This window comes from Eutrigla gurnardus (genome assembly GCF_963514095.1).
Source record: "Eutrigla gurnardus genome assembly, chromosome: 7".
NCBI classification, from domain to species: domain Eukaryota; kingdom Metazoa; phylum Chordata; class Actinopteri; order Perciformes; family Triglidae; genus Eutrigla; species Eutrigla gurnardus.
The window spans coordinates 18,797,376-18,814,925 of NC_139921.1; the positions used below are offsets into that span (position 1 = coordinate 18,797,376).

A 17,550-nucleotide genomic window follows, 5' to 3' on the forward strand; every position below is an offset into this window, starting at 1 on the left:
GGGAAATCCTTAAGGGATAAAAGCTTTTAACTGGATTCACCTCATCAGTGATTCATGAAAGTAGCGAGGTACCCAGCATCCACGGCGGGAGATACCTTTGTGTAATTCCACACCTGTGATTTCCTCAGTCAGACAATCAAATTCCCTCATCCCATCCACTGCTAGTGCTTACACAGCACAATACATATTATTGATCTTTTCATTATCCACCAATGGCAATTACATTACTCTATGTTTCAACAATGACAGCTCTTGCTCACTAACCACCACACAGTCACAGCAACAGCTAAGTACACACGGAAAGTGGTTAGATGTACATTAAAAACAATGAGGATGCCCCACTGAGGGGGACGAGAGGTGACTTCTTCTCTCTATTTCATAAATATTTAATTATATCTTTATTCGGCTGGTTCAGTGGAGCTAAAAAAAACAGCACTGCAGCTTTGTTTAAATTCCCTTTGCTACAGTAGTGGTCTCTATTACAGACACCAGTTATTGTGTTGGGATAATCCCCTTTGTGTAGGGGGCTCACTAAATGTAGTATGTCAGTGTGCAGACATTGACGGCACCATCAAACTCAAAAACAAGACATAACAAGAAAGAAAAATGATTCTGACGTGTTGGACTGAGTTACATTTATGCACCATTGTAGGACCTCTGTTTTGTATTTCTTAATATTAGGGGATGAATCTTACATAAGGCTTTACTAAAAAACAGAGCTTCTTGGAAATAAATCCTAAACTGATGTCATAGTGATGTGTCATGCTGCTTTCTTTCTTCCCTGAGTCAGCCTCTCCCGCCCATAACATTAGTAGCCTGAAGTATGGTTTCTTCCTCTGCCAGCAAATACATTATATTAGAGCAGCAGAGCAACATGAGCAATAGTGTCCTGTTCTGTCATCTCTGTTCTGTCTCATTCAAACCGATCGCAATCAGCCAACAGGGGAGAAATATATTCATAACATACCCCCCCGTCACATCAAGCAGAACCAGAGTAACCAGGGCAGCTGCAGGGAGCAAAGGACTGTTCCTCATCCTCCCACCGTCTTTGTTTATTAGCTCTCTTGATGGCTGCTGGCTCACACAGACTGTTGACATTATTCTAGCTTTCCAGAAACTTCCTATTAATTCTACAGTGCGTCTTTCCATGAATGTCCACTGGAGTCGGTGGATATTTAAATTGAAATATTCACCAAAGTCTATGTTATCAAATCAAATATGTTCTGTTAAACTACACAAAGCATAAAGGCTGAACTCCTTTTTCACCAAAGCCCTAAAAGCTGAAGCTAAAATAGCTCTCACGTCGTTAAAACACACACACACACTTGGTGTCACGTTTAGCCAGTCAGCTGGTGACATGTCAAGTCCAGAGAAACAACATGCAGCTGAGGTAACAGAGGGGAAGGGGGAGGAAGAGTCAGGAGAGGATTAGTTAGTTTTACCGTTGCAGAACTGTAGCAGTGATGAGGTGTCATACAAGCTGCTGTAGCTGGAAAATCCGTCCTCCATTCTCAACCTATGCTCCGCTGCTCTGTGCTCCCTCTGTTATCCACCACTCCTTTGCTCTCCTCTCTCTCTCTCTCCTCTCGCTCTCTCTTTCTGGTGACTCCCCTCCGTTAGTTTATCGTTCACTTGGCGTCCAAGGCGCTCCCTCCATTCACTCTGCACAGGTCAGGCTCCCTGGGTGAGTCACCATGGCAACCCATTCACTCTGATTATGTCATGTGAACTCCAGCCCTTCTTCTTTTCCGACCCCCCTCTCACAAAAAGTCCTGAACTACAGCAGAAAACACTCCCTGCACCGGACCGCCGCAGAGACACGGAGATGGAAGTTGATGAGGCTGCTGATGGGTTTCTTTTCCTCCTGTGCTCGTCCTTTCCTCCTTCCTGTCCTCTTTTCACCTCTCCCTGTTCTCCTCTTGTCCTTCCGTCTTCAGCAGAGGCAGCTGTGTGTCGTTAGCTCTCGCTGATCTCCAGCAGAAAAACAGCTTTAAGAGGGCTTGAGCTGAGAGCGCAGGCAGGCTCTGGCACAGGCAGTTACTGTGTGTGTGTGTGCATGTGTGTGTGTTGGAGGCTGTGTGTGTGTGTGTGTGTGTGTGTGTGTTTGGATAATACTCGGGACAGCCCAGCCTTCCCCTGTCACACAGTGTGGACGAGTCAGAGCGCAGGGGGCTGGGCCTGTCAGATAGATCCTCCCCCTCTTGCCTGGTGGTAGAGGAGCGAGGAAATGAAAAGAGAGGAAAGGATAAAAGAGGTGAGGAGAAAGGAGGAGGGATAGCAGAGAGAGGGTGGAGAAGAGGAAAGAAAATGAGAAAAGAGGACAAGGTAGGGTAGGAGATGAATGGAGAGCCAAAAGAGGAGAGCAGAAAGGAGGAGGGAAGAGAGGTTAAAAGAGAGGTTAGATGGGGAGACATCTGCACTTAACCACAGAACTGGTGGGAAATCCTTTTGAATGAGATCTTGTATTGTTCAATTTGTATTGTGTTTTGTCTATTATGATTGATCTGACATGGGCTGCTTGGCTGCAAACCTAATTTCCCCAAATGGGACCATAAAGCTGAACTGAACTGAAGGCAGGGTATAGTTGATGATGAAAAATGCACAGATTAAAGACACCAAATCGGGTTAGTCACAGAATGACTAAAGCACTGTCGGTTTCCCAGTCAGTAGCAGTGACTAAAGTTACTACATTAATCTACTACTCTTCCACACAGACACACCCACACACAGTCACACACACTGTTTCTAAAAGTATAGAGGCACATGGGGACACACCATGACAAACCGTGTCACATCTTCTTTGGCATTTCACGCAGCCAGACATTCAAAACTGAACATTGCCAGGGGATGTCCGCTGTGGCTGAACATGGTTATCACTCTGTCCTCTGTCTGTCTTATCTGCACGGCTGCAGACTGCATAGAGAAAGAGGGATCCTTAAAACAAGGACAAGAGTGGGAGAGAATGAAAAGGAGACTAGGGGATTGAGGAAAAGGGAGAAATAAATGGAATAGGGGGAGGGGACGGAGGAGAAAAAGAGTGCTTGAGGAGGGTGGGCGGTATAGAGAGCAGGACCAAATTAAAAAGTGAGCAGGGTTTTGTGAGGGGAAAAGGGGGGGATACCCTAAAAAAAAATGTAATTCTAACTGGGGTTTTTGTATGTGCGTGTGAGGGGGGTGTCTTTGCATTATTTATAATTCAAGCTTGCAGGGAAAAATAATAAGCCAAGAGTCGGTGGCCTATATTCATGTGTGAAACATTCCCCCCCTTTCTTGCTAGATCACAAGACAAAATTGCACAAAGGCAGGGATGCTCTAAAGAAAGCAGTGGGAAAGACTATGAAAGGACGCATTTGTTTCTCTGTGTTTTGTAGTAGCCCATCAGGTGTGATATAACCTGTCTGTGTGAAGCTCTGTGCAGGTGTCTCTCCTAATATATATAAGCCGACCTGGTTCAAAGGTGGCCTGGCTAGCTTTGAACTTTAATGGGAGCATGACAGGGAAGCAGTTTAGCACTTCATAAGGGTTGATCACTATGGTTCAAGGCCTCTGTGTTGTTGACCTCAGCCCTTCTATTCTTTCCCTCTTCTCCCTCAGGAAAACACAAAAATATCAAGCCACTACCAGTCAGTTGCAGCTGGGATTATGTGGGGAAACAAGGTGCTCTTTGTACACCAATGTTGCAAATGAACACTGCAATAGTTGTTGCGGAAAATCACAAGGATATTACATATCAAAACACACATAAATTAAGATTAGTTTATGTGTTGGCCTTTGCACCATTGATACACATTACTCTCTCTGCAACTACAGCTCATATTCTTATTCTCCAAGGTATTTGGAATTTATTTAGATAACAAAACAGACCCCCCCTAACTCTAGATATCAGATGCATTTAAACACCAAAAGACCATAACATCATGTGTTTTGACTCAGATACAGAAAGGAATTTCATGCAGCTCCTCCCCCAGAATCCAAGCAACGCACCCTGTAAACATCCTTTGTGTTTTTATTCTGAAGACCACGAGTCGTAGTGGTGTTTTGTTTTAAGCGCTTCAGATTATTGCAAATCTCATCCTGGGGCAGATTTGGGATTTAGATTAGGGACAGGTCTGGTTTTTGTGTGTGGCTGTCTCTCTGTGCATACGCTGACGTGAGAAGAGGCAGCTAAAAACTGGGGTATATTCCCCACAAAATCCCCCCATGGGTCCCTAAACCCCACCTACTACCCAGCGGGTGGCAGGTGGTGGAAATGCTGCTGCTCCAGCACCCCCACCTCCCTCTCCACACCTCCCCATTGTTCCCCCTCCCACCACCCATCAGTGAATCCAGAGGGTGTACACACACACACACACACACACATACACACGCTGTGTAAACAGGATAGTGCTGTGAGTGTGAAGATATCAATCACACTTCTACTATGTAATTTGTCTTTACACTTCTAGTTCACTCTCACAGCATTATTTCCAGCCACAGCAGGCAGCAACATGACTACTGCTGAATGCGTAAGCAACAAGTTCACCATATCAACCTAGAAGATAATGATATGACAATGTTGTGTCCACAACTCGTTTCTGATGCCCATAAGTGACCAAACAAACAAAGGACCCAAAAAACAACAACAAACTCAGTCAATGCAGTATTAATGCCTCAAACATTCCAGCTGGCTCCATTTTTACAAATCTGTTGTGATACCAAGCCTTGGTCACACATACAGAAATATATTTAAAGTTATAATTCCACATGCAGTATGTCAGGCTGAATGTGAGGTAAATGTGTCTAAAATGCCTAATCTGAAACTTCCATAACATTTTGGAAAAAGCACATATCTGATACTTTTATATAATGTGATGAATGTTTTTTGTAAATTTAAAGCAGCGTCACAGGAAATTCAAGAAAAATTAAAAGAGAATGCCTGCAGTATTCCAGGCATCAGAGCACTTTAGCAAGGCTTGGCATCAGGGTCCATTGTTTTCTCACCTGGCCTGCTGACTCTATTTTTACAGCTGCGGTTCTCAGGAGGCACTTGAAGGTCATAGACAAACTGAGTTGGTCGTTAATTTATTTATTTATTCCCTCCTTCCAAAGAGAGAACAGAAACTGCTGACGTTTGTTTTATCCACAGATGATCATTCAGTCTGTCAGTGGGCCAGGATTATACACAACCAAATCCAGAACGGAGTAGGAAACAAGGTCAATCCTCTGGATGATCCAGCCACCATCTGTGTGCCTGTCCGTGTTATGCTTCACACCATGTTTTAATCCAACCTGGGGTCTTCATGACTCATAGAAACATTGAATTTCAAACAAAGCCAGGGGACAGTTATAGCCGGTCTAGCGGGACTGCCAAAGACTGTGTGTGTGTGTGTTTGTGTGTGTATATATTTGTTGGGGTTGTAGCAGGGGCAGATTTGGTTATCAACAGTTAACTATCAATATCAATGTGATTATCGGTATTAATAATTATATTTAATCTATCATCATGATATAATCATGAATAAACGGGGCACCACCCTGGGGTCAGGGAAAAGATAACCTAAAACTGTATTCAGTCTCAATATAAAGGTTTTATACTCACATGCCAATCATCGTGATCATTGGCATAGGAGTACAAAACCAATCGAACAATTAAAAAGGCGTGAAATTCAAGCACTAGCCTTCACAACCTGCTGTTATCCAGTGACATATACACAACAAGCACAAGAGACCGCTAGTTATAATATAATAAGATTTATTAAAATCAGTAATAATGATCACAATCAATAACACTGCAATTAACAAAGCCTTATTACCTAACTACCTAACACACAAAGGGAGAGACACACGTGGAGTGTGTGTGTGCGTATGTGTGTGTGTGCGTGCGTGCGTGCGTGCGTGTGCGTGCGTGTCGCGAGAGAGAGAGAGAGAGAGAGAGAGAGAGAGAGAGAGGTGGCTATGGGCGGCCACCAGATGGAGCTATTCCTCGCAGCGTTCAGGGGCGGAGCCACTGAGGTTCGATGGGGTAGCGAGAGAGAGAGAGAGAGAGGTGGAGCTCTTCCTCGCAGCGTTCAGGGGCGGAGCCACTGAGGTCTGACGGAGTAGAGAGAGAGAGAGAGAGAGAGAGAGAGATAGCCGTATGTAGCCACCAGATGTAGCTATGTCCCTAGCGGCCGCCGGGAACAGCTGGCTTAGGACACGTGTGTATGTGTGTGTGTGTTAGCGGGTCACAAACAAAGAGAGAGAGAATGCGCGAGCGATATTCGGAGGGACAGAAAGCCGTGCTGCTATCACACGGGCTCGCGTGAATGAACTGGAATTTATTCCGCGAGACCGGTCTTTTAACTGATAGCAGAGGCTTTCTGAGCTCGCGAATATGGCGGAGGTTAGTCGAAAACACTGTTACAGAAATCAACCCAGCTGTGTGGGTAACCAATCAACATTCACATACAGCAGCACATGAACAAACGGACTCGGCGATCCGCGATCAGAACTTAAAACACATTAACAAGAATTACAAGCATGTCCTACACTATCGAATCTCTGCTTCTGCCCAGACAAATAGCCTCTTACTTTTGTCGATGTGAGATGCGTCGATGTGAGGTTTCCGTCCCGTGCGTTGATGGCGTTTCTTTACGCCGGCAGCGGACGGTAGTTTGTGGGGCGCTGGTTCAGCGCCGGATCCAATTAGTTGAAGAAAACAGTTAGTATTTCTTCCTTCTGCAGGGAACGAGGAACGATCGCGGGGCTCGGCGATTTAGTCAGCTGATTTCAGACAAAGACGGGTCGAGTTATCCGTTCTGCTGGCAGCTGGGACGAAGAAAGTTTCTTCTTACCGCGGGGAACGGGAGAGTCGCGCTGTCGCGGTGGTCTCCTCGGGATCCAAAATGATAAACAAAAGAAAAATAAAACGAGTAGAGAAAAAGAGGGATAAACAGTCTGTTGCTCGTCCAGCGAGTTTGGGGAAAAGACTGCGGCCTAGGACAAAGGAAAAACGCTGCAGACGTTATATTCACCTCCTGGTGTAACGTGAGTTACTTTGGAGAGAGAAAGTTTTTCTGATGGCCGCGGGATTTATAGCTTACGGCTGGACCGGGGGACCCCCTGGAGTCCCATGCAGTTCGGCCAATGGCGCGCCAGCGGTGTGACGTCAGATCCCGTGACCAGGTGGAGGTGACACTAAAATGGTGGTTGTAGTTTTTTATCCCCTTTGTCCCATTGTCCTGGCCGCATGTGTAGGCTTCTGTAGGCCGCATTGTGTAGTCCTTCTAGTGAGGTCCCAACAGTCCCCCTTTTGGTCTGAAGGTTGAGGTGTGGGACGCAACCTTCGGAGCAACATAAGGGCCGAACCGTCCATGTATTCCTTGAAACACGTGGGAGTCCAAACAGTCTGTATATTCCATGGAAAAGAGGTTAAACAGTTCACTCAGGTTAAAGTCCATGACTTTGATGGAGGCATTGTCTGGACAGAGATTGAGGCAACGTCTGGGCAGAGATTGAGGCAAAGTCTGGGCAGAGACTTCTAACTATCTAACCTATATTAAACATCACTAAGGCACAATTTATACAAACATCAGCATTATCATTTCATTCGGGAAATTTCAAACAGGACCCATTCCTATTATGAAAAACAGAACGAAGACGGAAGGAAAGCGAGGAAAAGGAAAAGGGGTTAGTGGTTGCTAGGCTTACTCCGGGTGGAGGCTGGAGTGTAAGTCTGTGGGATGTGTGTGGTATCTCTCCAGAACCTAACATTTAGTATGGCTTTAGCCTATGCGTATCCTGTTTCCCTATGATAGATAGATTGAGGATGAATCTTATGCCCAGGTTCCTGGGGTCTACTGAGATCGGGATTGCATTGCCAAGACTATAAACCAAACGCATTTATGAAGGTTGCACCACAGTTGTAATAGCGGATTGGAGGATTTTCGTGACCAGGCATCTAAGGCATTTAAGGTGTTATTGAGCAGGCTGGAGTGTAAGTTGACAGTGGCTACGATTCCCTGAGGGGGTGTTGCCTAAGTTCTGCAGTTGTTGTCACTGTGAGAAGGGTTTGATGTTTAGGTGTTAGTGCATGCGGTTACCCTGCTGTGGCCATGGTGAGTCTTCTCCTGGGTGAGAGGGAGACTGCCTCCCCCTTTCGGGTGGGGCAACTACAATCTCTAAGAGGTGTGACCGGTTTGTAGGGCTTGCTCTGATTCGCATGAACCCACTTGTGTGTGGCTGGGTGCCTTGGTTGTGAGACCCTGATGCGGTAAGCCACTGGTGATAGCTTACCGACGATCTCGAAGGTTCGACTCCTCATGAGGATGTCGTCCACATAGATGAGGTTACCGCGTGCAGCCGCGTCACTCATCGCCTTGTGGAGGAAAATGTTGAACTCGGCGGGGGAGTTCAAATACCCAAAAGGGCAGCGATTCCAGGTATACTGGCGGTTCCCAAAGGAGAAGGCAAGCTTGTACTGGTCGGTTGGATCAACTTTCATTGTCCAGAAACCATTAGCGATGTCTACCGTTGAGAAGAAGCGGGCTCCCTTGACTTTAGCTAGCTCCTGATCCAGGTGAATCATGGGCCAGCGGGAGAGAGGAACCTGTTTGTTCAGTGGCCGGTAGTCGATGGTGAGACGCCATTTCCCAGTGGGTTTCAAGACCGGCCAGATTGGGGAATTATATGTTGAGTTGCACTCCCGGATGATTTGCTTCTCCAGCAATTTGTCCAGGATGTCTCGGATAGACTCGTATGCGGCTAACGGGATCCTGTACTGGCGTACGAAGGTCGGTGGCGCATTCGGATCAGTGGGGATGCGGACCTTGTGAAGTTGGGTCTCCCCACAATCCTGCGAGTCTCGGGAGAAGATCGGCTGGAAGTCGTGGACCAACTTCCGTAGCGCGTCTCTCTGGTCCTCGGTAGCGAGGGCATCTGCTTTGGCAAGCTGTTGGGTTATCTCAGGCTCAAAGCCCGAATAGGGTTCCTCAGGTGGTTGGTGTGTCTCACCTGAGGTTGCTTCGGTCGATTGAGTCGTTAATGCGTAGACGACCAGATCACCCCCTTTCCCCAATGCTGTGCAACAAATGGCTTCACCGTGAAGGGTTTCACGACGGGCCATGGTGATCATTGCGGTTGGGAATGTGAAAAGGACATCGTCTAAGTTTTGGACCAGGATGTAGGTCGAACGATTGTTCAACTCAAGCAGGGGTGTGCCGCAGACGGTAAGGTTATGTTCCCAGAAATGGGGTAAGGCCTGGAAGAATGCTTGGGAGCCAGGCATCTTCTGTCCCTTAAGGATGGCGAGCCGGATGGGGACGCCTGCGGTCCTGGCAGGGACCATCATGTCAACTTCGCTGGCAACCTGACATGCCTCTGGGATGGTTTGGCCTGATGTCAGGTGTTCAAGTTCAATGGGCAGGGGCTCGCTCTTAGCGTTAGCCTGGGACCAAAGAATCTGATTGACCGTGTCCAGTTTGGTGCCAAGTCTGACCAGAGTCTCAGCACCTAAAAGGAATGGTGGATGTAGTTTGGGCACTACGCTTATGAAATGGTCAACCTGTTTCTTCCCAATACGGATCGAGAGGGCGCACACTCCCACCGCCTTAAGGTGAATCTGCGGTGATTCTGCGGAAAGGAGGTGGTGGTTGAGAGGCGCGAAAACTGGGAGAGGTTGATGCTGGCGCAGATGGTGGTACAGATCTTGACTGACGGCTGTCTTCTCTGACCAAAGCCCCAGGATCGCTTCTGGGACATGGGTGTCATTGAGATGCACACCGCCAACCAGATGAGGGCTGTACAGTGCTGGGTTTCGGTTCTCCAGCGGACACAGGAAGGATCCGTGGTGTCGGAAAGCGCTCAAGTCGCCGGCTTGGAGTTGTGGGCTCGCAAGCGGTGCGGTTCGAGCAGAGCCAGGATTAGGCTCTGGAAAAGGCATCCGCATTGGTAGAGGGTCTCTGGACTCTTGGATGACGGCGACTCGTTCGTCGGAGGCCATCAGGCCACCTGAGGGGTGGAGTGGTTTTGGCGTCTCGACTTGAGCCCAGATGCGCCCCTGATGGCAGTCGATAAGCGGTGCCAGCCGGTCCAGGAGATCCTGACCAATGAGAAGTGGTTCGGTGTCAATGGCACAAATGTGGATGGGGTGCACAAGAGTGACTCCCTGAAACGTGAGGTCCACCCACGCACGTTCTGTGATGGGTGACCTGTCCTGCGTGTAGCTGGTGATGCTAACGTGGCAGGGCTCAATTTGAAGTGGTTTACCTAGGGAGAGCATGGTTCGGGTCACCTCCGCAAAGGTGCCTTGGCACATTAGACTGATCTCAGAGCCTGAGTCGAGTAGGGCGAGGATGCTGACACACCCCCCTACCACCACCGAGGTATAAATGCGTCTAGCGTGGCCTTTGCGAACAAGATCTCCTAGGAAAGTCAAGAAAGGGGGTTGCGACGGGTCGATGGCCTTGGTTGCCGAGTCTGATTTTGGTTCCCCCGCCCATCCTACCAAGCAAACCTTGGCGGTGGAAGTGGGAACGGCCTGGCCTAGTCATGTAGGCGGAGGCTTCGTGTCCGGGTTCTTGCCGGGCTTTTGTGGGGAGCTTGGTGCCGGCTGTGACCATTGGGCCAGGTTGAGCCGCAACCCTATTGCTTTTGTCAGCTTGTCGACCAGGTCGTCCATATCCTTTTCTCTCATTCGGGAGTTTGTCGCCCAGGAATTATACTTACCCTCTTGTTTGCGTTCAAACTGGACCTTATTCCTGGGGTTATTTTCGTTCCTGGGTTTTGTGTGATTCCAGGAGCGTGCGTTCGGCCCACCCCCTTGGTTCTGTCGCCCTTGTTGCTGGTTAGGTTCCCGGTGTGTCTGTTGTACTGGTCTAGTACTTACCCTTGGCTGAGGCACTTCATCTCCCTCCAGCCCTAGGCCTGTGTGTTCCGCGGTTTGGATCCCCAGGACTCTGGCGTCCTCCCCGGATGACCTTGCGGGTCGCACCCGGGTCTCCCATGACATCTGTGCGAAATTACGAACCTCTTGCATGGTGAGTCGGTATGTCCTGCAGTGCATGGTGACATCGTAGCGCACAATTTCGTGTAGGTTATGCAGGAAGAGGGCTTTGAAGGCAGGCTCTTCCTCCACTCCTGGGGAGTTACGGCCCTGAGCATAGGCGGCCCTGAAGCGCCTATAGTACTCCCTGGGTGGTTCCTGCTTCCTGTGTAGAACAGCGAGGGCGCCAAGCGTGGCGGAGGCGGGGTCCCTGTACCGGCTATACTCCTCCTTGAGTGCTTCACAAAGTCTGGAGTATCGGTCCCGGTTTCTGGGTGGGAGTGTTTCTATGAAACTGTGGACCTGTCTGGTACTGGTCTTCCAGATTAGCTTGAGCTTCTCGCGTGAGGAGGCATGGGGTAGGTCACGCAGACAGTGGTCCATCTCTTTGAGATAGCCATCAATATCCGACTCTTTGTGAGTCGGATCGAACCGTTCAATGTCTCTGGCGAGGGACTCTAACTGTCGGGTGCGCAGGCCATGGTTTGCGGCTGGATATGGGCCATCTGATTCACTTGACGACCCGTTATCACCACGGTAATAGTTTCGGACAGAGTGACCCCTCCCCCTTGGAGGTGGGGATGGAGTCCGAGGCATGCGTGACCCTCCTACCGAGTGTCGGTGGTGGGTACGTGGGAATCTGGAATCCCCCGTCGAGCTTCGAGCCACTGGGAAATGGCTCAGACTTCGGCGTGGGGACTCGTCCCGCTGGGAGTAGCTCCACTTGTGAGGTGGGGCTTCTCTTTCCAGTGGGTGGGTGGATGGTGGCGCCTGGTAGCGCCGACGTTCGGCCTCTTCCGACTGTAACAGTCTCTCCCTGCGCATGGGACGGTGTGCGTCCGTGGGGGGCGCGGTTTCAAGGTCCGACAGGTCAGGCATATCCGTGTCTTGGGGTGTACCTACCTGGGCAGCCTGAGTTTCCTCACGCTGGAGTTCTCTCTCCTCCTCCCTGCATGGCCTGCGGAGGGCTTCCTCCCTCTCCACCTTCAGTTCGGCCACTTCCTGTCGCAGGGAGGTGGTCGCATGACCCAGTCGATTGATTAACTCCTCATCCTCAGCTTTCTGCAGTTGTGCTCTGCGCTGAGACAGGAGGAAGATTCGACCCACCACGTCAGCGATTGTGCGTTGTGGTTTCCCTGACGGGTGATTAACATAATCAACAAGCTCCTGCAGTTGATCATTGCATGTCACTACATCGTAGTGCTCCAGGTTTTCCCTGTCCTCAAGGGACAGGTGGATGAGACCAGCGACCGCATCCTGCAGGTCTGCGTCGACTGATACCTGGGGAGCCTCAGCTCCTTGTTCTTTCGGGCCGTAGTTGCTCATTTTACCTCTAGTAAAAGGCAGAACCCGGTGGCTTCACTTGTTTGGTTTTAACAGCGAAAAGAATGTATGTTGTTATGCTGATGTGGGTACACAGGTGAGCGGCGTCGACCTGTGACTTACAATGAAAATGTTAATACACTTCTACAGTCTGTGGACTGGTAGTGAGGTGTCTCTAGCACCTCTGGTGAGTGATAACAGTGTTATAACGCGTCTTAGTATCCCTAACCCTGTGTTTGTTAGTATTGTTGTTAAACAATAAATGGCTAATCACAACATGCATATGCAACCCTCAACTGTACTTGCTTGGCAAATAGTAATGGGGAACAAACAAATCGATCCTTGAAAATCAATTTCTAAACAATCATATTAACAATAATAATATTTACTATTATTATTATTATTATATACCTCTCAGGTTATTGTGCATAAATCTCTGGATAAAACTGGTTTAAGAAGCCCTCACACGGGGCACCAATTATGTTGGGGTTGTAGCAGGGGCAGATTTGGTTATCAACAGTTAACTATCAATATCAATGTGATTATCGGTATTAATAATTATATTTAATCTATCATCATGATATAATCATGAATAAACGGGGCACCACCCTGGGGTCAGGGAAAAGATAACCTAAAACTGTATTCAGTCTCAATATAAAGGTTTTATACTCACATGCCAATCATCGTGATCATTGGCATAGGAGTACAAAACCAATCGAACAATTAAAAAGGCGTGAAATTCAAGCACTAGCCTTCACAACCTGCTGTTATCCAGTGACATATACACAACAAGCACAAGAGACCGCTAGTTATAATATAATAAGATTTATTAAAATCAGTAATAATGATCACAATCAATAACACTGCAATTAACAAAGCCTTATTACCTAACTACCTAACACACAAAGGGAGAGACACACGTGGAGTGTGTGTGTGCGTATGTGTGTGTGTGCGTGCGTGCGTGCGTGCGTGTGTGTCGCGAGAGAGAGAGAGAGAGAGAGAGAGGTGGCTATGGGCGGCCACCAGATGGAGCTATTCCTCGCAGCGTTCAGGGGCGGAGCCACTGAGGTTCGATGGGGTAGCGAGAGAGAGAGAGAGAGAGAGGTGGAGCTCTTCCTCGCAGCGTTCAGGGGCGGAGCCACTGAGGTCTGACGGAGTAGAGAGAGAGAGAGAGAGAGAGAGAGAGATAGCCGTATGTAGCCACCAGATGTAGCTATGTCCCTAGCGGCCGCCGGGAACAGCTGGCTTAGGACACGTGTGTATGTGTGTGTGTGTGTTAGCGGGTCACAAACAAAGAGAGAGAGAATGCGCGAGCGATATTCGGAGGGACAGAAAGCCGTGCTGCTATCACACGGGCTCGCGTGAATGAACTGGAATTTATTCCGCGAGACCGGTCTTTAAACTGATAGCAGAGGCTTTCTGAGCTCGCGAATATGGCGGAGGTTAGTCGAAAACACTGTTACAGAAATCAACCCAGCTGTGTGGGTAACCAATCAACATTCACATACAGCAGCACATGAACAAACGGACTCGGCGATCCGCGATCAGAACTTAAAACACATTAACAAGAATTACAAGCATGTCCTACACTATCGAATCTCTGCTTCTGCCCAGACAAATAGCCTCTTACTTTTGTCGATGTGAGATGCGTCGATGTGAGGTTTCCGTCCCGTGCGTTGATGGCGTTTCTTTACGCCGGCAGCGGACGGTAGTTTGTGGGGCGCTGGTTCAGCGCCGGATTCCCTTCTGCAGGGAACGAGGAACGATCGCGGGGCTCGGCGATTTAGTCAGCTGATTTCAGACAAAGACGGGTCGAGTATCCGTTCTGCTGGCAGCTGGGACGAAGAAAGTTTCTTCTTACCGCGGGGAACGGGAGAGTCGCGCTGTCGCGGTGGTCTCCTCGGGATCCAAAATGATAAACAAAAGAAAAATAAAACGAGTAGAGAAAAAGAGGGATAAACAGTCTGTTGCTCGTCCAGCGAGTTTGGGGAAAAGACTGCGGCCTAGGACAAAGGAAAAACGCTGCAGACGTTATATTCACCTCCTGGTGTAACGTGAGTTACTTTGGAGAGAGAAAGTTTTTCTGATGGCCGCGGGATTTATAGCTTACGGCTGGACCGGGGGACCCCCTGGAGTCCCATGCAGTTCGGCCAATGGCGCGCCAGCGGTGTGACGTCAGATCCCGTGACCAGGTGGAGGTGACACTAAAATGGTGGTTGTAGTTTTTTATCCCCTTTGTCCCATTGTCCTGGCCGCATGTGTAGGCTTCTGTAGGCCGCATTGTGTAGTCCTTCTAGTGAGGTCCCAACATATTTGTACTTGTCTTTCCTTAAGTTAGTATACCGTATTTTAATCTACATATATTTATTATTTTATCCTTTACTAAAATGTCCAACTTTCTCCATTAGGAGCATTACTGTTGAATCTTTTCCTAGCCTCCTATAATAATCAAGATCAATTTACAAGGTGTGACAGTCTCGACATCTCATATCAGTAGTTGTGCTCCTGGAGCACCTAAATGGCAAGAAGAGGGCAGACCAGAAGAAGATGTAATGCTGTCCGTGACTGACAGGTTAACTCACCTAATAACTGTCTGGACAGCAGAGCAGAGATAGATTAAATGTGAGAGGGGAGAGCAGATGAAAAACCCATAACGTTCCCACCTTCTGGAGTAAATAACCTCGTCATTTCTAGTAAATGCTTATCAGAATAGACGTCAAACACATTTTATGACATTGAATGATGACGTCTGGTTCCCTCACATAGGACGTTATTAGCTTCAAGAATTGAAAGTAAAGAGATTGCCTACGTGTGTGGGTCAGTGATTTCAGTTAATGTTCAGCTCATCAAGGTCTAGTCCAACACAAGGAGAAAGCTGAGAAGCCACTATTCTGTGTATGATTAACTAAGACCTGTAAAGAAGAGCTGGTGAACGATTTTGTCATCATGAATTATGTGAAGGAAATGTGACCTACTTTCAATGGGGGAGAATCCAACAGAGTGATAACGTATTGTTCACAGCTATGCTTCAAGAAAACCAGAAGGGGCTTAATCAGGCAGAATATGAGGACACACATAGATGCTGGAGTCAGTACCACCACATGATCCATAATTAGTAACATATTCCCAGCAAATCATCTACCTGCCATCAGTATTACATCATCAATATATATATATAAGCTATAGTAACAAACCAACACTTTGAAATTTTCTTGACATGATTGTTTGTATTTACTTTACTAGCAATATATCCAATCATTTTTTTTTTTTTTTTTTTATAATTCCTGTCTCAACCACTAGTGTCAACATGCTTGTGATGCAAGATGAAAATTCACAGGAAAAAGTAATTAGGATTAATTGCCTGGAAACTACAACGTCGTACACAAGTTTGCCAATCCATTAAGTAAATGTTAAGCTATTTCAGGATCAGGATCAGTGAAAACTCTCACCCAATACTTGTTTTTAAAGCTAATTCAGAATATCCTTTTGTATGCTGAAGTGTATCAGTGCTTTGTGTCATCTACTTAAAAAATAAAATAACAATAGCATTTAATAATAATTACTATGTCATGCAAGTATCCAAAGAAAGCATTCAACAAAGATCGGAGGACATATCATATTTTGTTATATCAGTACAGAGAAACAAGGCTACAGGATGAAAGAAAATGGCAGCTAGCTACACACTTCAGTGCACTTTTGTTTTGGGCCACACAAGCAACAGCAATGCCAAATAATGATGTTATGTTTAGGAAAACTGGGTCACCATTTGTGTTTTTAGTGCAGTCTCTTGGTTGTGGCCTCTAAGAGTATTATGCATGTAGAAATCCTCTGCCAGACTCAGTAATATCTACAAAGACCCACATTTAAGAATATATCGTGGGAATATATTTTGCAAGTCTCCCTGTGGTGCAACAATGCACCACAGATTTTAACAGCAATACTCATCCCGCTAAAATTAGAACAATTTGTTTTTTCAATAACAGCATTATACGGGTAAACCAGATCTGTTTCATGTTTGATCAGCATTTAAATGCTTAAAATGAATCTGTAAATACAGGCCGTAACGTGGTGCTTTAGTTACAGTCATTGTACGGTTGACAAGGCTACTGGATTCAGTGTGAGTCACAGTGAAAGTGCTCGCTAGCTGAGGCTTAAAAAGAAAGAAGTCCCGTCCCCTGCAAGTCTCTATGGATGCCGTGTCAAGACAGACTTCATGGGAGAGAGTCGGAGACGGCGCATGAGTGTAGAAGAGGAGAATCTGCTTTTGGGCTGTAAATAGCTCTTAATCCTGAGGCTGTGGAGCAGAGTGCCATGTCCTAGCTCCTCTTTTCTGGGTTGATGAATATAACCCTGTCACAGGATCAGACAGCACTGAAAAATCCCAAAACCACTACTTGTATATTATGTTGTTTCTTTCTAGAGTACAGGTGTTGTGACTGACCATCTCACTTTCAGCATTATATTTTTGCATGTCTGGAAAAAGTACTAAAATATTAACTCTAGTAACTGTACTGTTACTTTTGGGGACACGTATCCATTGCCTGTTTACATTTTTTAAATACTTGGGTGCTATTAAATAAAGAAAATCTTAAAGCTACAAAATAAAGTGCACTGACATGTCAACCATAGTACATAGTTTACAACATCATGACTTCATGAATTACAGAAAAAAGGACCAACATACAGTTATAACCTATAACTTAAAAAAGCATAACCATGGCAGCCAACACAGAAATGTAAAGAGAATATCAACTACACAACAGCTGCTGCCCACAAACACACATTAAAGATGCCATGCAATGAGGTGGTTGTTGCCCTCATATGTACAGTTACAAAATGTAAGTTTGGTGTTGACTCACCTGTCTGAACGGCATTCTGGGAGTCTGAGGCCCAGCGTTGATGGAGGATTCACCATGAGCACAATTAGTATTATTGACACATTAGCGAGAAGTTAGCTGGCTAGCTAGATGAGCTAGCAGGCTACTGTGGGCCATAGCCGACGCCAAATTATAAAAACTCTTAACTTTACTGCGTTCTCAGTTTCTCTAACATCTCTTCTTCCCCAAACTGACATGGAAAACAACGGGACAGACCCCTCCTAACACAGACAGTCAAAGGTACTACCTCATAGGTAGCCGACATGACTGACGGGCAGGCTCCACGGCCTAGACATTCATAACGCGTTCGCTGACATTCAGGAAATATCAACTACTTCAATAAACCGTCGT

The 17,550-nt window shown here is 47.0% G+C and overlaps 1 protein-coding gene across 6 annotated transcripts in view; it reads right to left on the reverse strand.

Moving 5' to 3' along the window:
- Nucleotides 1-2,072, reverse strand: part of eml1 (EMAP like 1) — a 35,167-nt gene extending 33,095 nt beyond the window's left edge. For 3 of the 6 annotated variants that reach the window (XM_084014337.1, XM_084014336.1, XM_084014335.1), the window contains exon 1: nucleotides 1,443-2,070. In XM_084014337.1, the coding sequence (XP_083870463.1) occupies nucleotides 1,443-1,509 (67 nt within the window). In that variant the 5' untranslated portion in view covers nucleotides 1,510-2,070. Of the gene's footprint in view, nucleotides 1-1,442 lie in introns of all 6 variants that reach the window. The other 3 variants (XM_084014333.1, XM_084014332.1, XM_084014334.1) reach the window with 2 other exon arrangements.
- Nucleotides 2,073-17,550: the final 15,478 nt, after the last annotated feature.